The sequence below is a fragment of the Mauremys reevesii genome, linkage group 21 (genome assembly GCF_016161935.1).
Source record: "Mauremys reevesii isolate NIE-2019 linkage group 21, ASM1616193v1, whole genome shotgun sequence".
Taxonomy (NCBI): Eukaryota; Metazoa; Chordata; order Testudines; family Geoemydidae; genus Mauremys; species Mauremys reevesii.
The window spans coordinates 24,393,269-24,416,356 of NC_052643.1; the positions used below are offsets into that span (position 1 = coordinate 24,393,269).

The following is a 23,088-nucleotide window of genomic DNA, read 5'->3' on the forward strand; positions in this document are numbered from 1 at the left end:
CTCCACACCCTCAACTTCTATGTCTATGCAAGAGACAGGCAGGTCCATGGATTGTTGAAGACAGGGAGGAGTCAGTGAACATGCATCCTGTCACATATACACTGTGAAAAGGTCTCCTCTCCCTCCCTCTCTTCCTCGTGTTTCACAAAGATTTGCTGGCCCAAGATTTTAAAGTAATCTGGATCAAGATGCCCAGATGCAAAAGGCAGATATTGCAGAGTCTGCGTCTCATGTGACTGGATCAGATAGAAGGCAGTCCAAGGGGCTGAGCCTACACCCATTGCAGACAATGGCAAAGATCTGGTTGATTAGCATGGAGAGTAACAGGCTCCTGCACAGAAGCGGTCAGAAATTTTCATTAGAAAATGCTGATTTGTCAAACCTGAATTATTTTACAAAAATATTTAGTCAACCCACAGGCAGAGTTTGGATGGAAATCTGCCGGGTTCTGAGCTAGGGTGACCAGACAGCAAGTGTGAAAAATCGGGATGGGTGTGGGAGGTAATAGGATCCTATATAAGAAAAGGACCCGAAAATCGGGACTCTCCCTATAAAATCGGGATATCTGGTCACCCTATTCTGAGCCAGGGCACCTAGTGGTCTGCTGGAGACCTCAGGGCTTTCAAGGATCCATGGCTCCCAGACTACCACCATGCAGTCAGCCCCAGGGCTGGGGACCCCATGGTCGTCTGCTCTGGGGCAGCTCCACCATGTGGTCTTTCTCCCCCAGGATGCGGGAGCCTGGCAGAGTGGGGAGCCAGCTGGCCAGGGAATTTGGAAGCTCTGGGGTCCACAATGCTGGGGCAGTCTGCATGACAGGGCTGCCCCGATCCTGGAATCTCTTGGAGAGAAATTGACATGATTCTTGTCAGTTTTATGTCTTCTATACTGACATCAATCATGTCAAGATCACTTAGTTACTGGGGTTCTGAGATGAAAAGTGTTTTGGAAACAACGTTTCCATGTTTCCTAAATGAAATTTTTGGAATCCTCAGTTCTGAGAAGTTTAGAAAAATCTGTTTTCTGCATGAATCCACCTGAAACAAAATTTCAAAATGACAAAAATTCCTGGGAACTGGAAATTCTGGATTTTAGTCTTCTCTGCCCGGATGTACAGGTTCAGCATGTAGTAAGCAATCCAGCGGGGAACAGATGGGGGAGATGATCTCTCTCCACTGAAAGGGATGATGGGGTAGTAGAATGTCGCCTGATTATATTAGGGAGGTTTAAAAACTCACACGGTGTTTAAAAAGGATAAAGCCTTGTGCTACAGGCCTACAATTGTTTGTATGACAGGGGTTAGGATTAGGCAGAAATTGCCCACTATGGTGTTTATTGCCCCTTCATCTGGTGCTGGCTGCTGTCAGAGACAGGATCTGATGAGATCTGGCAATTCACTGCCACCTTTATCCGTGGTCACAACTATAGTAGATGCAGGTTCCTGTTGTTTCTTATTGGTTTGTTTTTTTAATGCTTTACAGTGATAAGAAAGTGCATTGATGCCATCACTTCGTTTTGTCCTGGTGTTTATCGATTTGCTAGTATTAACTTTTTACAGAGCTAAAACATTTCCACAGGAAATTAAAATTCATTCCTCATGTTTACTCAGTGATCCTAGTCACGCACAGGGCCGACTGTAGCAGATTTCTAAATGCCAATCAAAACTACATGCCCAAGAGCTCCTTGGCTGTCTCTCTCTTCCTTATATTAGTATTTAACCTGCGGCCCTGGCAAGACTGATTGTTATTCAGTAAGGGGTGATTTTACTCCGTTCTTTTCCCTCTGCTGGGGAAGGGAGCCGGAGCAAGGGGGTGGGGAAAATATGTTTTGTTTTCATTGCGTGAAGTGTGGAATAGAGTCAGTGTCCTGTGTGAGAGCCTCCAGCAGACGGAGCAAAAACCTCCTTTCAGCAGGGGGGCCAGCTCCATCTTTAAACTCAGCAGGTGCAGCGAGCGCCCGAAAATGCACAACAGCGAAGCCACCGAGGGATGAAAACACAACAGGAGAAACTCTAGTGTGAAAACACCGTTTAAAGCTGGCAATGCTATCCTCCCCCTCTCTGCCCCAGCACAACATCGCCACAGGCTGAGTGAATGGCAAAGGGAGGAGTTTGGTACCGAGCAAGGAATGAATTGCAGGCCCTGTTCCTTTCCCCCGGACCCTTTTATAAATGAGGTGGTTGTGGCGTGTGTATGTGTGAGAGAGTGTCCATGGGAGGAGCGTAGCACCTTTAAATCTCTGTCTCTGTCTCTGGCCAGGCCGGAAGATTCTCTAAGGCTGCTGGTCCATCAGAGAAATGCCAAGCAGGGCTCCCTCGGCAGCACCAGTGAAAGGCTGGGGAAGGACCCAGCCAGGAGGATTCTGCACGCCAAGGAGACAGCTTCAGGGACTGCAACGCTGCCCTCCTGTTTCCAGCTCGCCTCTGCAGCGAACTCCTGAGGCCTCAGCGCGGGGGGCAGAGAGCCAGGGAGCGGCTCAGTCAGTAGAAATGAGAACAAAATCCGCTCCCCCGCCCCCTGCCGTGCGGAGCCAGCGTGGGGGGTGCCATGACGGACGGCCGGGCCAGCCACTCACGACCCCGTTCCCCGCCCTCTCCGGCCAGCCAACTACACACCCTCGACACACCCCCGTGCCCCTCACGGCCCAGCCAATCAGGAGGGCGCTCGCGACACACACTTAAGCCGGGTCAATGAGCCGCGGCAGGGCTAGGTTTTGTTCGGCGCGTTCGGAGCGTGGCGCGCGGCAGAGGCAGCAGCGCGCCCGGGGACTCGCGTCGGCTCGCGGCGCGCACAGGACGCGCGGCTCGGCGCCCGGGGCTCCGGCGGTAGCGTGGCCGGCTGGGCTCGGCGCGGCGTAGCTGCCTTCGGCGGGAGCGCGCGGGCGCAGCACCATGGAGTCGGGCAGCAAGGTGAACGTGCGGCCGGCGGGCCCGGGGAGGCTGCCCCGGCTCCGGGACCTTCCGGCGGGGGTGGGGGGAGCGTGTACATGGCTGTTTTGGAGGGAAGCGGGACTTGGGGGAGGGGCGAGCGGGCTGGGAGAGGTCTCTGCTTTCCAGGCTCTTTCTGCTCCAAGCATCCCCTTGCCTGCAGCCCTGGGCGGGCTCCCCGGCCGAGCCCCATTGCACGGCAGTGCGTGGGGCAGGGTGGCTGGGCTGCGCTCGCCCAGGGCTGCCGGGTACATACATCACATTCCCGGCGGCCATCAGCTTGGCCCCCGGCCTGGGAGAGGCCTCGATGTCATTCGGGCCGGAAACCACTAGAATTCTCTTCCCCCCCTCCCCCCATGGAGCACCCCCAGTGGCTGGGGCTCCCGGGGGGCGAGGCCTGGGCGGCTGTTTTAAAACAGGGAAATAAAAATGACCTTCCCCCGCCTTGTGGGCTTGAGCTGCCAGCTGCTTTTGGCTCCCTTAGCCAGTGCCCCGCTGGCAGCGATGGGACCCGCGGCTCCCTCCTGGGACTCGCCCTCCTTCATTGCCGGGCAAGGGCGCTGGTACCGGGGGGGCAGTACTGAGCAGCGTGCGGAGTGGAAAATTTTCAGCCTGAATCGGCGATCGTGTGTTTTAAAATAACTAAACAAACAAATTAATCCCCAGACCAGTGACTGAGGTGCCCAGTAGTGATTCCCTGCTGGGGTCCCAGGCGCAAGTGAATCAAGCCATGTCCGAGGTGTGGGTTAAAAGGGCCAGTTTGCAGCTTAGGACGGGGTTCCGCTCCGGAGCCTTTGAGGATGGACTGGGGGTCGTTCAAACTTTTTGTTGAAGCTTGGTGGGAAGGATGTCCGCGCCCTGTAGCTAGTCTGTGGTCAGCTGCTTAAAATACCTCGGTCCTTCTGTGTGCCCGCTGCCAGCCTGGCCTGGCAGACACCGGGCACTGGGGACCCCAAAGCTCAGATTGGCACAGCGGCGAATGGCTGTAGCCTTACGAGTCAGGACGGGGCTCGATGTCCCGCGTTCGCAGAAAACTCCCCCCGCTTTTCCAGGTAGTCGGGGCCGAGAGAATGCTGGCAGGCTTGCGGTGTTGCCAGCCCGCGGGGATTTGTTTTCTTGATACTTGTAGGGTTTTTTTCCAAGCCCTACCTCCGGGAATCGAGGGTTTCAATGAGAATCTGCACTTCCCTTTTACATGTTTTTCCGAGCACTGTTTGTAAGGGAAAAAAGTCTGGGAATGAGCCCAGGTGCCCTCTAAAGGTTTAGAAACTAGAAGGCAAATACCCCCCCCCAAATCTCTTATTGGGGGAACCTCATGATTTTTAAGCTACGTGGGGCCTGACTCAGTACTTTTGAACATGTGGGGTTAACAGTCCTGATCGATAGGTCATTAGTTGGTTTCATTACTTCACGGGTCCGACCATTATGATCATCTAGTCTGGCCGGAGAATTTCACCTGGTGGAATTTGTGTTTGAACTAGAGCGGGGATCTAATCCCAGAGACATTGAGGTCCATGGCAAATATCCCATCGATTTTTCACTAGGGCTAGGATTTCATTCCATGTTTAAAGACTCCGAATTAAAAGGCTTCAAGGCTTTTCAGATTAAAACTGATTCAGATAAAAAAAGTTACTGTTGGTCTCTAAAATGAAATGTGGTCTCTACCGAGGATACCTTCTTACAGATTATACAATCACAGTAAGGCCTGACGGGGAAAAACAGTATGTGCGTATTTCTAATAACTCTTCCCTTGAGTTGGGCCTGGCATCAGGGTTCAAATCTCCTATAATCTAATCCCCACACAAACTTGACTTTCCCTCTCTTTGGTGCATTTGCTGGACTGTGTTAAAGGATTTTTTTCCCCTTGGTTTTTATTTGCTTGATGGAAGAGCCCTCTAGGTAAAATCTTCAGGGCAGGGACAACTACCTCTTTGTTCTGTGCTTGGACCATACCTAGTACCATCCAGTGCTGATCTTAAACACTAAACGGATTAATTAACCCTGTAGTTCTTGTTTTTCTTTCCCCCTCCTCCCCCGCTCCAATCCACAGCAGTCAGCTTGTTTGACTTTTTTGATCACATGGGGGATGTAATATCACGAGTGTTGGTGTGTTGTGATTACATTGGTGCTAGTGGTAAAAGGAGTAGATTTTATAATAAAGAAAAGGGTGAGGGATCCAAAGCAAAAAACAGGAAAAATCCCATCCCTGCTCAACTCCAGCAACAAGATTCAGACTGAGACTCGAAATTGGGCTTTTCTGATCCGACTTCCTGTGGGTCTCGAATCCTCTGAATGAGTAACTCGTTCCCCAGTTGCTCACATCTTCCCTGGTGACCTTCCATTTCACAGGCTCATCCTGTTGCGTTGCTCTGGTATAACTGATTTGGGTGGTGCTACCCCAGATTACAGCTGCTAAACCATGGCCGTGGAGCGGACATTTGTACTATGTCTGGGGCTGGGAGCTGGACCAGGCGAGTTTATAACGGTGTATAGTTAAATGTTGAGTATCCATGCGAACCCCTCTGTAGCCTCTTTTGGTATAAACCTGGCTTACATGATTTAGTTTAAATTGATTTCTTGCTAATTTAAACCAAATCAATGTATGACTAGGTTAAATTGAATTAAGAGTGTCCACAAAGGGTTGAACCAGTTTAACCAAATTGATTTAAAATAATGATGTTAGTTACACTGGCAGCTCCTGGGTGAAGATAAATGTGTAGACTAGCGCTTACAATCACATTAGGTAACGAGTCAACTGGCAATCAATGAATTCAAGTTGCATACTAGGCGGTCGGCCACAATGTGCAATGAAAGGGGATTCCAGATTCCCGGGCGTGGGGTTCAGTCCAGCAGGCTCCTACCCTCTCCTACGATCTCTTTTAAAATAGCCGGTCTTGTGACAATGCAGTGGGGGCCCAGGAGCAGCAATGCTGTTCCGGCAGTCTGGTGTTTTTCTGGGTCAAGATGCTTGTACAGCTTTTGTGCAACACTGTCTCCAGATTCCCTCCTTTCTCCCTAGCTGCGGAATGTGTTTTGGGATCAGCGCGTTACTGTATTTAGTTCGCTGCGCATTTCCAGGAGTGCTGCTGGCGGGGAGGGGAGCTGGCTGGGAGCGGAGCGTCCCTGGGCTCCCGAGCTGTGGGTTTGGAACCGGAGCTCTGGGACGTGACAGCCAGGAGCACCTCACAGGCAGAGCCTGGAGGAGGCGAGGGGCTGGGACTGAGGGACCACAGAAATCCAACACCCCGCGCCAGATTCTGATCTGGGTCTCGGTGGTGTCAATCCGCAGTAGGTTGCGTTTCCCTATAGAAGCCCCAAAGGGGCACAAGGGGCTGGTTCACCTACAATAAACACTGAGGCTGATCCCAATCCGCTCCGTGTTGAGAGGCTGTTTCCTAGTCTCTCTGTGGGGTGGGGGGTGGAGGCGGGTGTCAAGCTGTTTCCAGTCGAGACAGTTTAATCATAAGGGGCCTGGGGGCGAGTAGAGCCCAGAGCTCTGGCCAAGCACCCGCTAAGCGCCCCCCCCCCCGGGGGAGGCAGGCAGGGAAGCCCGTTACCCGCTGCCCCCCTCCAGCCGGGCCCGGCTGGCTGGCTGACTTGGGGGCGCCCCGTGCTGCCCGGGCCGGGGGTGGCTCTGTCTCCCGGGTACGGGTGGGATTTCCCCGCGCTGGGCTCGCACAATACCGGGGCTGCCCGCGGCGCGTCCCGCCCGCCCGCCTCCATTAGGCGGGGAGCTGCCGGCATGTCCCCGGCGTGCGGGGGAGGGGGCGGAGGTATCGCGCCAGCTCCTGCCGTGCAGGGCAAAGGGGAGCGCGAGCCCCGCCCGCCGGGGCGGGGCCTCGACGGAGCTCGCTCCCCATTGGCGGCCGGGGACGAGCCCCTCGGAGCGGGCTAAGGGGCACCCAGCGCGGGGCCGGGCCGGGCCGCGAGCCTGCGTCCGCAGCTGCCTGCAATAGGGGGGCTGGGGGCGCCCCCAGGCTGCCTTTCTTCCGCCCGCCTCTGTCATTTACCTTGGCTTGCTGCAAGTCACTGCATTCCGGCCCGCCCAGCTCTCTCTAATCAATCCAGGCCATTGCTCTGTTAATGTCCCATGCTGTCTGGGCAGAGAGAGGGGGCGGAGGTCCCTGGGTCACATCCTGAACATGGAAACTTTGACAATGAAACCTTCCTCAGCTAGCATGATCTGGACAGGACCATGCAACCCTGACTTGCAGGAACTTGAGGGACCACTTGGGAGGAAGGATTATGTACCCAAGTAGGGGGTTGCAGCTCAGACTGTATTTCTAATGTATGTCACAAGACCAAGGCTTATTCTCTCTTTACAAAGCACCAGGCATGATAATACTAAACCAGTGAATATCTGACTGATGCACCCTCCCTTGTACAGCTGGGATTGTGCAGCACCTTCTGATGCCAGGCAGGGCCCACAGCTTTGCTTGCAAACTGTTGTAACCTTCCTCTTCCCTCAAGCCCTGCTACCGGTAGCCTTCAGACAGAGCCCTGATACTTTTCTATCATGTTACAGGATATGCTGCAACTGACTGGGTCATGTTATGTAGCAGATTGCATTACACTTTTTATCCTCAGTTATTTCAAAGGTGGAAACTCCTGTAATTCCCTTCCAGGACTAAGGAATTCCTTACTTAATTGTCTTAATTGTAGGCTGAGCCGTTTGAAATGAAGTTGTGAGGAATAAATAGGTAAAAGGATGGAGGGGGAAGACAAGTGAAGCAAATAAAAACCACAGTAGAGAAAGACAATCAGCTGTGGATACTCCTGTTTATCAACTAGACAAACTTAAGTCTTAACTCAGGCTTTGGCTACACTTGCATTTCAAAGTGCTGCCGCGGCAGCACTTTGAAATGCAAGTGTAGTCAAAGCGCCAGCGCTGGGAGAAAACTCTCCCAGCGCTGTCCGTACTCCACCTCCCTGTGGGGAATAACGGACAGCGCTGGGAGCGTGGCTACCAGCGCTGGGGCTTTGACTACACTGGCGCTTTGTAGCGCCGCAATTTGCAGCGCTGCAGAGGGTGTGTTTTCACACCCTGCTGCAGCGCTGCAAATTTGTAAGTGTAGCCAAGCCCTCAGTGGTGGATGATTTTGTTGGGTGGCTCTAAGTTTGAGATAATGGATGATCTAGTTGGGATAAAACAAGTCCATTCAGACTCTCAACTAATTTTAGCCCTAACTGAACCTTTTATGAGAGTCAATGGCTACAAATAACACCTTTAAAAGTACATTCTTTGGGAGTCTCTACACTTCCTGGTTCAGCCTAGTCCATGAAGCAGGAAGAAATAATGGAGATATCCTGTCTCCTAGAACTGGAAGGGACCTTGAAAGGTCATTGAGTCCAGCCCCCTGCCTTCACTAGCAGGACCAAGTACTGATTTTTGCCCCAGATCCTTAAATGGCCCCCTCAAGGATTGAACTCTCAACCCTGAGTTTAACAGGCCAATGCTCAAGCCACTGAGCTATCCTTCCCCCTTCAAGGAAGTGGCAAAATACCATGGGAGAGGCTGTGCTTATGGAATTTCATTCCCAATCTTGCAGACTCCAGATGTCTGGGTAAGATTTGGCTAAACTTATAACCTTTAGGGTGCCTGATCTGAACATTAAACCTTTTAAAGAGATACAGATCAAATTTAACCCCAAGTTTAGGTTTTGTAAAATTTATTGAAGTTTCTGTTATAGGAAATGCTATAAGAATTTCCTGGGGACAAAAACAATAGAATTGTAGGTAGAAACTTAATTTGGTTCTATAACAATTAGTTTCAATATCTGCAGAATTTAATAAAGCACAAAATCCTCTTCATATGAGTTTAGAACCATCCTTTAAAATTCTATAAGAAAGATCATTTTATTTGATCTATATAATGTTTTTTCAAAAAACCCTGTAGAAAAGTTAATTTTTCTATTCACTTCTACAAGACTTCCATAAGAGGCAACCAATAGAAATGGTTTAGTGTCTTGTAGGGGTTTTTAATTCTAATGAAAAGTTTTAAAAAGTGCAAATATTCTTCTGCCTTGACTGCAACCTAAACTGTTGCAAAATCCTGCACAAAAACCCGAGAACAGAATTAAATGGAAACTGTCTCTAATCAAAAGTGACACTGGATAATTTTCACTATCCAAGAAGATAGAAATCCAAAAAGTAAAATCATAACATACATAGTGACGAGTAAATTGATCTTTAAAATTTTCAGGTTTAACAATTGAAGATGTTAATACATGCGGTATGTAAAAATTATTTATTTAGGCTATGGCCCAATTAAAAAAGTGGCTAGTGATTTTTTGGATGCCCATCTTGAAATACCTTAAAGGGGACCTGATTTTCAAAGTGCTGAGCACACATTCTATAAACTATGCCCCTTTATGGTGCTCTAAAATAGCTAATCACTTTTGAAAATCTTGGCCATGGTGTAAGATGACTGTTAGATGTTCAGCCACTGATAATTTAAACAAGAGGAAAGGCACATCTGGCTGAGGAGAACACAGATCAGTGCGATTCCAAATGTAATCGGAGAAAGCACATTGAATGGTGAATTTATAGTAGTGTGTATAGATCAAATTCCTTTTAAATGAGAGGTAAAGTTTTTGTGAGAACAGGTACAGTACCTGACTGTACCAGACATCCAAACCCCTCAAGGACCTATGCTACAGTCTCCTTCCATAAAAGCTGACTGTACAAATAATTAGTTTTATGCAAACAGTGTGGTGCAATCTTATTGACGTAATGCTTCATGGTACAATATTCTGCAGATCCATTTATTGTTGCCTGGTCATTCAAGGTGTGCAAAAGCATGATGACTAATTAGAAATATTCTTAGACTTTCAGGCTGGTGTGAACTGCTCTGCTCCAGCACTGAGCAGAAGGAAAATCTTTTGTTTGGTAGGAGTTGATTCCATGATAGCAGGGGAGTGGAGTCTGCTCTTGGACCTGTCTTTAAGGGGACAGGGGATGATTTGTGTGCTTTACATAAGGCTGTGACTACTGGCCTTTTAAACAACAATCATTTTATAACAGTGGTGTTAGGTGATGTTCAAACACAAGCTGCTTTTCATGTCCACAGTGATGACGCACTGTAGCTTTCGTAGGGGGAAGTTGTCCTGTGTGGTCATGGTGTGTCAGCGATTTATGCAAAATAGCCTTGGGAAGGCAGGGAAATCAGCTGTGCAGAAAGGAGTGCTGCCTGTTGGACAGAGTATGGGAAAGGGAGTCGTAACTTCAGGGATCTGTTCCTGGTTTGTGTAACAGGATGGCTTGACCCTGCCTAGCCAATCCTAGTTAGGAAGAAGGCACACCTGTGCCAGGGGTCAGGTGATTACCCTATAAGGAGCAGCAGGAAACTGCAGAAAGGGAAAGGGGATGATGCAATCTTAAGAGCGAGAACTAGAGGAGGCTGTGGAAGGCAGTCAGCAGCTCCTGCAGGAGACCCTTGACCAGGGATAGATTTGAGCCTGGAAGCCAGGGAAGGCAGATGCCGCAGCTGTAAGAAAGAAAAGTCTGGCCTGGCCGTGGCCTGCCAAAGCGGGAATGGCCCTGGGCAGGAAGGCTGGAGTTGGAAGAGAAACTTTTGTAGACTTGAATTTGGGACATGGAGCTCTTTTCTTGTGTTCAGATGATTTGATGTTAAACCTGGCCCAAGGAGGGGTATTTTTGGTCACAAAGCCCTTTGGTCACTGAGGGCTTCCAGAGGGCGAGCAGCACCCTCGAGCCTGCCCTGAGGCCAGTGGGACATGTGGGAGGAGGCCACTCATTGACATCCTGCCACTTGCTTCCTGTGACCTTGGGCGAGTTAGCCTTGCTGTGCTGCAGATCCACTGTGTGCTGTGCTGATACTGACCCACACTCCGGGGATCGGGCTTCGTTCAGTGCTGCCTTGAGAGCTGCTGAGAAGTGTCAGGCTCTGCAGCACCAGTCTGGTCCAGCTCCATCAAGTGCCTATTTGCTGGGAAAGATTCCCATTGGATTAACTGGGAGTTGGATTGAATCACTGAGGAGAAGGAGCTGGCACAGAGGGGGCTGCTCCACAGCTGTCCAGCCACCTCCAGGCCTGTCTGAGGCATACAGCGCAACCCAGGTTTTCTGCTTCTTCCAAACCTGCCACAGGTTGTAAAAGGACAGGCCCTGATCTTGCCATACAGCTAAGGCTGGCAGGGACCACTACGATCAATCCACAGGGAGCAGCTTTCAGGACTGGAGTCAGAGGCTTCATGCACACGGGACAAATGAGTGTGTCTAAGAGCTGTGTTAAAACCAAGTTATGGCCAAAAAAGGCTGAAATGCTGTGGGGCTGGCCAGTGGGAATGGCTTATTTCTTTTGATTAGCCCAATTTGGCCCCATCCACTGTAGGGCTTGGTCCTACTTGCATTTAAGTCAATGTCCAAACTCCCATTGGTGCCAGGCCCACAGAGGGACCAGGGTGCCAGCCAGGCTCCCAGCTATATGATGTGCATGGCAAGTAGTTTCATGATGACATGTGCCAGGTTTTTTGGGTGATACCCACAGTGATTTTTTGACTGGCAATGAGCAAGGCAGTACAAAGCTAGCCAGGGGGCAAGGCCAGGCCCAGAGCCATCCTACCACATGATAGTTCAGTGTGGGTGGGAGCACGTGGTGGTTTGTGCATTACCCAGTATAATGAGACCAGATCCTTACTGGAACTTGTGGTCAATACAGCTGCACCCTCAATGGGCCCCCACCTTGTGCCTTCTTTAAAGGGGAGTTTTACATAGTAGACAGTAAACGCAGTCACGCGCACACAGCCTCCTGTTCAATGGTCTCTTGTTAGCAGGGAGGCAGCGGGTAACACCGTGGCTGCTCAGCCTCTGCCTGCTGGGATTCTCGGGTTACGTTGGTATCGTGCCCTTCAGGGAGTAGCACTAGCGCTGGCTGTACGTGCTGCAGGAGCATGGAGTGTCAGCAGGCGTGGTGGCTGGATGCCATGCCTGGCACTTGGGAGTGCGAGGCGGGAAGGGGGAGCATGTATTGCTGGGGAAGAGGATTTCTTCCCCTCTGAACCTGTGCAGACAGGATGTGGCCCCTTTCTACATAAGCTCAGCAAAGCGCCCGTGAGAAACGGGAACAAAGTGAGCAGCCAAAGGAATCATTGTAAACCTTTCTGAAAACCGCTGTTTCCGCCTGAATCCCACTCTACACTTGCCCCATGCATCACGAATGGTGTGTGCGTGTACTCACATGTGCCACCCATTCCTCGTTAGTCTCTGGTGCAGGGCTGCAGGCAGCTGGTGACCCAACTCAAGTGAGACCTTTGTCCAGAGCCCCCAAAGGTTGACTTCCTATGTCGGCCCAGTGTCCTCTTCATTTCTCGCCCCCGCCCCCCCAGCCCTTTGGGTGTATGTCCTTGTCCCTCAGTATGTTTGGGGAGATGGGCTTGGGCTGCAGGCGATGGCTCCTGGGGAGCTCTGATCATCTGGGCTTGAGGGCTAGCTGTATCCAGAGCTATTCACTTCTCACAGGGCCCAGTATCTCTGGTCCTTATGGTGTCAGGCTGTAGAGCCTGGCATCCCTTAACTGGAAGGGATACAGTAACCATTACCAATACTTCCACAGGGTGAAATTCACCCCTGTGCAAACAGACATCCCCAGTGGGGCAGTCTTGTGGACTTGTGTGCCTTAGAACTTGTACTGGTCCCCTTGATGCCAGCTTCTGCTCCTTGATTTTTGAAAGCCAGCCTGCATTGGCTCCTGTATGAGTTAGAGCAGCCTAGGGCCTGCGCTAATTATGCCAGCAGCATATGGACCTTATATCAGCTGTAGACTGGAGTAGCAGGGTGGAACTCAGTCCTGTCCCTCCCCACTGAATTACTCTTTGATGTGCCCCTTGTGCCAGGCTGGGGGAAGAGTAATTGGCACAGAACCCAGCTCTGATATCTTTACACTAGCTGATACCCCTGCTGTCAGGGGAATTCTCGGCTGGCCACTCGCACCCAGAGCCTGGCTCCTTTATACAGTTGGAGAAACTGGCCCTGTGCCCAAAAAATGGTGCTTGGCGCTCTGCAACAATCATGCAGTGTTTCCTTCCTTAGCCCTAAGCCCCTTTGAAATCCAGGGGAAGCTGTCTCCCCATCTGTTGCATCACAACTGAGAGCAGCCTCCAGATGCAGGGCCAGATGTGCTGGTATACTCCAGCCACTCTGTGCTGCTCTGTCATCTGAGCAGTGCAAAGCTACTGGTGAGTGGCCTGGAACATACTTTTCACCATTCATTCACACCTTTTGTTTACCTTTTGCATTTCACTCTGCCTTGTCAGTTTCCCTTTACATAGGCTCACAGATCATACAGCTAGAAGGGACTGTTAGGATAACCTAGTTGGGCCTCCTGTGTAATACAGGCCAGAGAACTTCATACAGCGATTGGATGACCACTTGTGACTGAACTAGAGCAGGTCTGTTGCCATTCATTTTTGCACTATGCCAGTGGGAACATTGCTGTTGTGTTTGGATTTCATAAAACCAGCACAGCCCCCTACTCCAGAATTGACAGGAGTGCGCCCATTTGATTAGACAAGGGAGGACTGGAGACTTGCATTTTTACCTGTTGTGGGGGAGGTTCTGGGAAAGCTCAAAATGCTGAGCTACCATTCAAAAATGTCACATAAGCTGCCTCTCATGCTCCATCCTGCCCGTTTGCTGGTGGATGCAGATCTCATTACTTAATTGAGGCCTCACGTTAGCTGTTGCTGGGTAACCTCATTGGCTATCCAGGCTCATACTTGCTACCCAGTGAAATCAGCCACTGGTAATAAGTCAGGTAATTAAAAAGTGGGTTCAGCACATCCCTTTCCGAACAGAGGGTGGGGAAACGAAGGGGACCTGGCCAGGGAAGGAGGCTTTGCTTCCAACTGAGCTGCGAGGAGAGATGCAGAGTCCAGGACAGAGACCAGGCAGGTGGCTAAGCCAAGAGCTGCACAGGAAAGGGCTCCTGAAGCCGGGCTGCCGAGGGGAAAGGATGAGGGACCTGAGCTATGTGGCTTGCTGAACCCCTCTGTGGAGGGGTTAATGAAGGAGGCAGTTTAAAGGAGGATTTTGACATGAGTAAGGGCCCAGAGGGATCATTCCAGGACAGCAGGGTGATGTAAGCAGGCAGGGGGCATGTGCTAGTGTCTGGGGAGCCAAGATTGGTAGATGCTGTAGAGCAGAGTGTCTGTGGTTAAGACAGAGGAACAGCGATGGCTTGTGCACAGGGCTCAGTCGTGGTCTGACCCCTGCAAGTCCTTCCTGAGCAGAGAAGTAATTGCAGTTAATTGTGACTCTCAGAATGAATCTTCCCATGTGACCGGGCTCTGGGTCCTGGCTCTGTACAACAAAGGGGTTGGGGTGGAGCTGGATCATCGCCCCACTACCCCCAGTCAGGTGCACATGGCCCAGGTTAAAGGTTTGGGATCTCTAACAAAGGCACACTGAGATTTGGCAAATCTGCACTGCTGTTTCAGCAAACTCTGCCTCCACCAAAACCAGCATTGCTTCCGAGAGCTGGTGTGAAACAATCAAAGGGGCTTTACTTTCACATGGCTATTCCAAAGCTGATCAGCCCAGCCTGTGAAAAGTGGATCCAGTTTTCTGGGTACAGCCACCAGGCTGAGCTGCTGGTGACTTTCCCACCTGGATAAATGGGCCATTCATGGAGGTGTCCAGTTACCAGCCAGTGCTGACACTCCCTACCCCTAGCAGCTTGGGACTTCAGTCCCTTGCCTTGTTTGAGCCAGACACGCTTGCCTGCTGCAAACACAGACCCAGGTCTGAACCACGTCCCCCACAAGCTGCAGGCTTAACTGAAAACTGCTTAAGAAGTGTGCCTGTCTCCAGCACTCTGAACCCCATTGGGAGCTGGGTATCCAACCCCAAATAAATCCATTTTACCCTGTATAAAGCTTGAACAGCTGTTTGCCCCCTCCAGGTGTTAATACAGACTCTGGGTTAATAAGTAAAAAGTGATTTTATTAAATACAAAAAGTAGGATATATGTAGTTCCAAGTCATAACAGACAGAACAAAGTAAATTACCAAATAAAATAAAACACGCAAGTCAACACCTAATATAGTAGGAAACTAAATGCAGGTAAATCTCACCCTCAGATGTTCCAATAAGCTTCTTTGACAGACTAGCCTCCTTCTGGTCTGGGCCCAATCCTTCCCCCGGTACAGCCCTTGTTCCAGCTCAGGTGGTAGCTAGGGGATTTCTTCTGACTGCCGCCTCCTTTGTTCGGTTCCACCCCCTTATATAGCTTTGGCACAAGGCAGGAATCCTTTGTCCCTCTCTGGGTTCCCACCCCGTCCTTCTAAATGGAAAAGCACCAGGTTAAGGATGAATTCCAGTTCAGGTGACATGGTCGCATGTCACTGTAAGGGCTTGGCTACACTTGCAAATTTGCAGCGCTGCAGCAGGGTGTGAAAACACACCCTCTGCAGCGCTGCAAATTGCGGCGCTACAAAGCGCCAGTGTAGTCAAAGCCCCAGCGCTGGGAGCGCGGCTCCCAGCGCTGTCCGTTATTCCCCACAGGGAGCTGGAGTACGGACAGCGCTGGGAGAGTTTTCTCCCAGCGCTGGGGCTTTGACTACACTTAGCGCTTCAAAGCGCTGCCGCGGGAGCGCTGCCGCGGCAGCGCTTTGAAATGCAAGTGTAGCCAAAGCCTAAGACTTCATTACCCACTTGCCAGCACACACAGGAAGACTTACAAGTAAACAGCCATTTACAACCAATTGTCTTGGTTGTTTGGAATCTTGATGGCTTCCATTAACCATTAATGGCCCATACTTTGCATAACTACAATAGGGCCTCAGAGTTGCATTTTATATTCCTAGTTTCAGATACAAGAATGATACATTCATACAAATAGGATAAACACACTCAGTAAATCATAACCTTTGCGAAGATATGTTACATGGCATGTCTAGCATAAAACATATTCCCGTTATGTCATATTTACACTAATAAGCATATTTCTGTAAAGCATGATGGGGTGCAATGTCAAAGTAGATTTGTGGCGCTCAGCTCTGCGGAGATTTAAACTAGTGAACGCCAATACCTGATTCTTATCTTACCTACACTTGCTTAAAGCCAGAGTAACTCCATGGAGGTCAATACCGTATCACTATTTATTTAGCATGTACATAGTGTAGCCAAGCGCTGACATTTTCAGTGGCGTGATGCAGTTCTTGTAGGCCACCGCTGAACCTAGTCGTCAGGCCTTCATCGACAATGTGCATCATCATCTCTTGTGCCGCAGCTGCACAAAGGGCTGTCACGGAACTCCTGGCGATACTGGTTAGCTGCACAGAGACCTTGCCCTGCACGCCCAGATTAAAATGGGTGGATTTAATCGATAAATGCATTGATGGAACAAGTAATGAAATGCTAACAAGGGATAACCTTATGGGCTATTAACTCAGTGGGCCAAACCTGGCTTTTCATGTAAATCAGTGCAACTCCACTGCAACTTCTGAGCTTGCATGGGTGGACTTTGGATTTTTAATTCACAAAGAGCTACACCATGCCCTGATCTGCAAGCCTCTCCGCGAGGAGCTACTTTTCTGTGTAGGGAGAAAGCTGGGGAAGGACTGCTCTGCTCAGCCTCTTGCTCAGTAGTGGATATGCTGGGAGCCGGGAAAAGATGAGCCCTAATTCTCCTGGCTCATTGTGGATGGGAAGGGGACAGGGACGGGTGTACAAGTCTTGTATGTGCACAGCTGCTGTTTGGTTGAGATCTAGAGTACTGGATCCTAAAATGGTTCAGGTCAGGAGCCAGGTGGGTGCCCTGGATGGAGGGCTGCCCTCACAGTCCTGCATTGGAGAGAGGAGCATTTCCCAACTTGATTGCATGTTGTTTCTCTTGAAGCAGATGACAGCTCGCTTGATGCTGGCGGTGGGAGGAGCAGTGCTGGGCTCCCTGCAGTTTGGCTATAATACTGGAGTCATCAACGCCCCGCAGAAGGTAAGGGTGAAAGGCTTGGTCTAAGTACTGCCCCCTATTTGTGCTTTGCAGTGCATCCTCACACCGGCAGACCTACACAAAGCACACACCCACACAGCATGCATCCATTGCACACTCCACAACATGACACCTCTCAAACGGCACCACACGTGGAAACAAACTGCCACGCAGGTGCGTACACGCAGAGTAACACATCCATCATTGTAACACAACACTTGCATGCTGCAACACAATATGTGAATACTTGCACACTCTAAAACAACTCCACACATGAAAACACTACCCACCACACCTCCCCACTCCAAGCTCAGCTAAAATAGCACATCCTGTTAAGCAGCTTACTGACTCTAATGAGATTTATTAAGCAGTTATTTGGCTGTTCTCAGGAGCATTAAAGTTTCCTCTTTGTTTACTGTTTTGTTAAAGAATTCTGGGGAAGTTATTACATAAACTGACCTTTCCTCATGACTAATGAGAGAGGCCCCAGCAATGCAGATCTGAGCATTCCCAAATTAGTTCAGACTCAGCACTTGGATTTGGGACCCTTTTCTAAGGGTATGTTTACATTGCAGTTAGACACCCGTGGCCAGTCCATGCCAGCTGACTCTGGCTCGTGGGCAGAGAGGACCCATGCCTGTGGCTAGGGGGAGCGGGAGAGGGCAGCTGGCTTCAGCAGCATTACTGAGCATGCTCAGTACAAACCAGGCAGCAAATCTGCAGGAGCAAGTGACTCTACACATCTCTCCTCCCCCCCACCCCCATCGCCTCTGCTCATGGTGCTCGGGCTAAGGGGCTGTTCAATTTCACATTTGGATTTTGGGACCCTCCCACCTCCGCTGGGGACAGTGATGGAGGAGCCTGTAATGTAGATGGGATTCAGGAGTTTTAGTGCCGGCTCAGAGCAGGTCTGGACGCCACTGAGCATTGCCTAGATTATAGGTCCTGCTGGTGTGGTGCCTTTGGGCTGGGATAAAGACAAGCTTCCCTGCTCTGAAGCAGGGGAAGTTTTGACAGCCTTTGGTTCCGCCCACAGGGAACCTGATCTCTCCAGCTGCACAGGTGCTGATAATGGGGATTACATACACTTTATTGGCGGCTCTTACCCTCCTCAGTGTTCCTTCTTGTCTGCTGCCTCCCTGCCTGCCCTTTTAGATCAGCTGTCTGAGTGTTTGGCCAGCTGAGTCATACCCCAGATCTGCATCCTCATGCTGAGACTACTGCAACCAGGGTGGGAAGAGACTCCCTGTGAAAAGGGATCGTAGTCAATAGGCAGAGCCCGAGTCAAATCCAGACCACCAGATGCTTTTGAATGGACCCCAAAATCTTAATTGATAACTTACGGTTATTGAGGTGTGAAAAACGTTTCTCTGGAGTCTGGACCTTAACAAAAACCAGACTACCCCAGCTCTAAAGCCTGATTCCATTTAACCTGCTGTCCTTGAGGGCTGCCCAACCTCCCTTCCTAGCTTGCAGGGGCAGGGTAGCCAATACCAGTGTCGGAAATACTGGGCTTTCACTTACACTTCTAATGGAGTTCCATTAATTCACTGGAGTCACTGCTGATTCTTACTGGGGTGAGTGAGGGTGGAATCAGTTGGGAAGTGCAGCACTAAGGTACCTAATGATCTCCTAGCAGAATACAGCTAACTCCTAATAGTTTCAGCAGGGTTACTTGTATTCCCCAGTGCAGGACGCTACAAGTGTTGGGGACTGGAGCCTGGGAGAAGATGCCTAGGAGACAGATAGGGAGACTAGGGGGAGAGTGCCCTGAAGTGAGGGGGGGGGGAGTAATGCCAAAGAAACCAGGATGGGGTTCTGCCCTGAGTGGATCATCACCCAAGAGTGGGGTGGGGTTCTGACACCTTTGTGTGCCCAGTGACAAAGCCCTATTGACAGTCAACAGGAGCTGGGACCTAATTCGCTTAGGTGACTTTGACAATCCTACCTATCACTGTTTCATTCTGGTATCTAATGTGCACGCTGGAGATTCAAGAAACTTTTAGAAAAAGCTCCAACATGTTTCTCCCAGATGCCAGACTGTTTTCAGGGCCCCAACATGAAGGACAATCCACCCCCACCCTGATGATCACACCCACTGCCCTAAGGCAGACCAAAGACAAGCCTTGAAGTGACTGCCGGTCAGCTTGAAAAGGACCAGGCATTCCAGGGCCATGGAGAGAATTAAAACATCAAAGCATCTGTGTACAATCCCAAATAATTAACAATGCAGAGGTAGAATTTGTGCTGCAGGAATATTAAACCTATTGCAGGAGGGATCAGCAGGCCAGCTGTGCAGTGGCACCATTTGAATTACAAACAAGGCCCTGTTACTCTGAAACAGCTCAAAGAGGTTAAAAAAAAAAAAGCTCCTTTACAAAGATTAGAAAGTTTTTAAAACAGTATTGAAATTTGTAATGACTTGATCCATATTCATTTGAGGTGAAAATGGATTATCTAGCTAATTAGGAGACTGCAAGAATGTTTTTCATTGCGACATGCAAAGTACAGTTGTGAGCCAGGAAACTAGTTTTGGGGGGGTTAACCCCTTTGACACCAAGGGGTAGGCTACAGTCTTGCAAGAGCAGAGCTAGCGTTTGCACAATTCTCTGAAGAGGCAAAAGCGCTGGCTGAATGCTAGAATTACTATTCAGTGATGCAGCTAAACAGAGTGATTCTGCATGAAGGGTTTAATCCAGTGAGATGCTGAAGAGCCAGTGAAGTCAGTGGCAGCCCAGGATGCTCAGTGTTCACCAAGAGCACTGAGAGTCTGTGGTGGTGTTGGCTGCAGATCCATCCCCACTGAGAGCAGAGGAGCAGCCTCCCCTGTCCTGCAGAGCCACAGTAGAGGGAGGGCATGTCTGCGAAGGAGATATCCAGAGTAGCCCTGCTGCAAAGCCCTACGTGAGTTACTGAGTCCTCACTGGTGCTGCAATCCCTCGTGTCGCTAGGACTTGGGGGTGCACCCCATGGTTCTCCAGGCTGCAGCAAGCTGAGCTGCTCTGATTCTTGGAGAACTTGTTTGTCCTGCTGGGCACATGAGAGGAATTGTGGGAAAGCTCTGGAGGGCTTATTGCAAAGAGGGCAGATTACCAGCCAGAGTGGACATGGAACCTGGGCTCTAACCCAGCCCTGCAGCCCAGCCAACATGCCTGCGCTGAAAGGCTGTTGTGGCATATTTAGAGTTAGTGGGACCCTGTGCACAGCTTCATTTTGGGGGGCCCTCCAGGACCTAACCAAGAAAAAGAACATTCTCTCCTCTCCCCCTGTTTCATTTTTTTTCTTCCTCCTCCTCCTCCTCCTATCTTGTAAGTAGTAAGAAGTAAATGAAAATAAAGTGAAGTACCTTGATGGGGGAGGGGATGCAAGACGGGGTGCAGGGGTCAGGCTCTGGGAGCAAGCTTGGATGCAGGGTGCAGGCTTTGGGCTGGGGTTGTGGTGTGGGAGGGGGTGAGAGGTGTGGGCTCTAGGTGGAAGTTTGATGCCGGGTTGGGGTGCAGGAGGGGTCAGGGGGTGGCTTACCTTGGGCAGTGCGGCTCCCAAACCAACCAGCGCACCCCTCTGGCAGCAGCTCCTAGGTGGGGGGGACAGGGGATCTCTGTGTGCAGCTGCCCACAGGGGCCACCCCCACAGCTCCCATTGCCCACAGTTCCCAGTCAATGGGCGCTGCGGAGTTGGCGCTGGGGGTGTGTGGGGGGAGCAACACATGGACACACACCCCGCAGGGACCGCTTCCTGGACTGGTGAAGCATGGAGAGAGGAAGGCAGTGCAGGCCCCACCTTAGTCCTGCTGCTGGCATGTCTCTGTGTGCCTTGGGGAGGGGGGGAGCATGCAAGGACATGCCAGCAGCAGGACTAAGGTGGGGCCTGCACTGCCTTCCTCTCTCCATGCTTCACCAGTCCAGGGGGGGGGCTGTTACTAAATCCACTGCTGCTGTTGTGCATGGCCGTGACTGGTAAGAGCTCGGGCTTACAGCTGCAGTGAAGAGACCCTAAGCAATAAAGTTTGGCCACTATCCTATCCTGCCCTGCCCCCAGGAGGCCTTTGCTCCTTCCAGCCCAAGGGCACCTGCAGCCCGACTGTTAGAAATAATCATATCTGGTACTCTGCACAGGGGGAGGGTGTGAGGAAGCCTAGGCTGGACTGTAGAAACCTGGGCTCTCGGCAGAAATCCCCCTCCCCCACAGTGGTTTATTCCCCATAACCTCCAAATCTGAGTTATTGCTTCTCGGGATAGAATTCCCCATCCTGTAAGTAGGGCCTGCATTCTTTGTTCCTGGATGCAGATGTTTGCATTTAGCCAGATTAAAATACATATTTGGCTTGCACCCAGCTGATTCTAGATTGCTTGGTAAGTGACCTGTCCTCTTCATTATTTATCACTTGTCCATTTATCATCTGCAAACTATTGGTGGCGGTTTTGTTTTCTTCCAGGTCATTGGTGAGCCTGGCAGCTGATGGGGTGGTTGTTTGACGCTGTGACGATAAAGTAAAAGCCCTTACACAAAAAGGGATGCATTTGAGAAGTGAATCCCCAGTAGGTTACCCAGGGCCTTGGCAGGGCGTACAGGGAGGTTATATTGGGAGCATTCCCCATAGGCCGTCCATGCTACTTTGTGGGGGGGGGGGTCCCCACCAGGCCATGCATAATCCCATGGAGGCGTGCACAAAGGGCCAGTGGAAGTCTGAGTAATACATTCCTTATGAAGAGAGTTTGGCTGGTTTTGATTTAAATGATGCATTTGGGGGTTAAATGCTGTCCTGCGGGAAAGAAGGGAAGCAGGATTTAACCAAACCCATGAACATTAATTACCCTCCTGGGTTTCTTTGTGTCCTGACCCTATAAAATTATCTGCAGAGCCAGTGTCCCAGCCACTCCCCTGTATAGCCAGCCTTGACCAGCCCCGCTAGCTGGGCTCAGCTCAGTCATGAGGGGGCATCGTGGAGCAGGAGACTTCACAGGCCTGCTGGGTTGTGGGGAGGCAGGCTAGCTGGGAGGGATTATGCTGGGGGCCCGGGAGATAGCGCTGAGGGGGATTGGCAAGTGGAGCTGGGGGAGGAGGAGCTGGGAGTGATCTCCTGTTGCTAGGGGACCACTGGGGAGGGGGAGAGGAGAGGTCAGGGCTGTGTCAGGGAGAGGGGGGATGTGGAGCAGCAGCAGTTTGCTGAGGGGCCTCCCAGCTGCTTGAGCTCTCAGTAGCTGTTTCCCTGTGAGCAGCCTGGCTCTGGCTGTTTGCTGGTGCCTGCCTACGGGGTCCAGGTGCAGCTGGGCTCGCTCCTCTTCCCTAGGCATGGGACAGGGTCTCTACTGCCCTCCCCTTCGGTGGGCACAGAAGGGGTGTTTTGTGCCAGGCTGTTCCATTGCACTTGGCACTCCGGGGATGAGGTGGTGGGGCAGGAACTTTGTCACTTTTCTTCCTCGCGGCCGGCCTTGATGCTGTTCACTGTGAGCCGGGGGGGGGTGCAAAGTACCAGTAAACTGGCCAGCCCAAGTCCCCCTCAGTGACCCAGTCAGGCTGTTGGACAGTTTGGGGTTGGGATCTGGAGCCAGTCGGTGTGAATGTTGCCAGAGCTGCTAGCATATGATCGTTGTTGTTGGTGAGGGCTGGGGAGTGAATGAGCAAATCCCTCCTGGACAGACCCCCCCCCAGGACACACCCAGCATCATTGCTGGCCAAGAGTTTAATGGGCTGTGGAGACGGGGGCTGAACCCCCTGGACAGAACATGGCACAAGCTTATGTAACTGACTGGCAAAGTGTGGGTCGTGCCCACCCTTCTGCCCCAGGGGCTGGGCTGCTAGAGGGCAATAGCTGATGACAGCTGCCAACCAATGGAGTTGCTTTGTTGGCTCAAGAGGTGGAGATCAGTGCTGAAGGTCTTGGGTTTCAAACCCTACTAATGGGCCCTGTGAACAGGCCTCTAGGCTGCAGGGCCCTTGGGCCGCCCCCTTCCACCAGCTCCTTATTCACCAAGCCGTGTTCAAAGATTTCAGCCTCTGGGCTACCCTTGGGAGCTGCTGGCCTGTGTCACACCCTGCACACAGTGTTGCCCAAGCTCCTGATGAGCTTGTTTTGACCATAGAACAATGGTCAAGATGACAATGGCTGCAGCAATTTGGGTTCCTGGCACTGCTGTGCCCATAAAGACACCCCCATGCTTCAGTCTTGCAGCAGCAAAGCTTAGCTGGTTACAGAACCTGACTCACCAGG

At 51.1% G+C, this 23,088-nt stretch overlaps 1 protein-coding gene across 2 annotated transcripts in view; it reads left to right on the plus strand.

Moving 5' to 3' along the window:
- The first annotated feature begins 2,715 nt into the window (after nucleotides 1-2,715).
- Nucleotides 2,716-23,088, plus strand: part of SLC2A1 (solute carrier family 2 member 1) — a 35,723-nt gene continuing 15,350 nt past the window's right edge. Inside the window, exons 1-2 of one of the 2 annotated variants that reach the window (XM_039509126.1) lie at nucleotides 2,716-2,908; nucleotides 16,785-16,880. In XM_039509126.1, the coding sequence (XP_039365060.1) occupies nucleotides 2,891-2,908; nucleotides 16,785-16,880 (114 nt within the window). In that variant the 5' untranslated portion in view covers nucleotides 2,716-2,890. The remainder of the gene's footprint in view (nucleotides 2,909-16,784; nucleotides 16,881-23,088) is intronic. The other variant, XM_039509128.1, reaches the window with a different exon arrangement.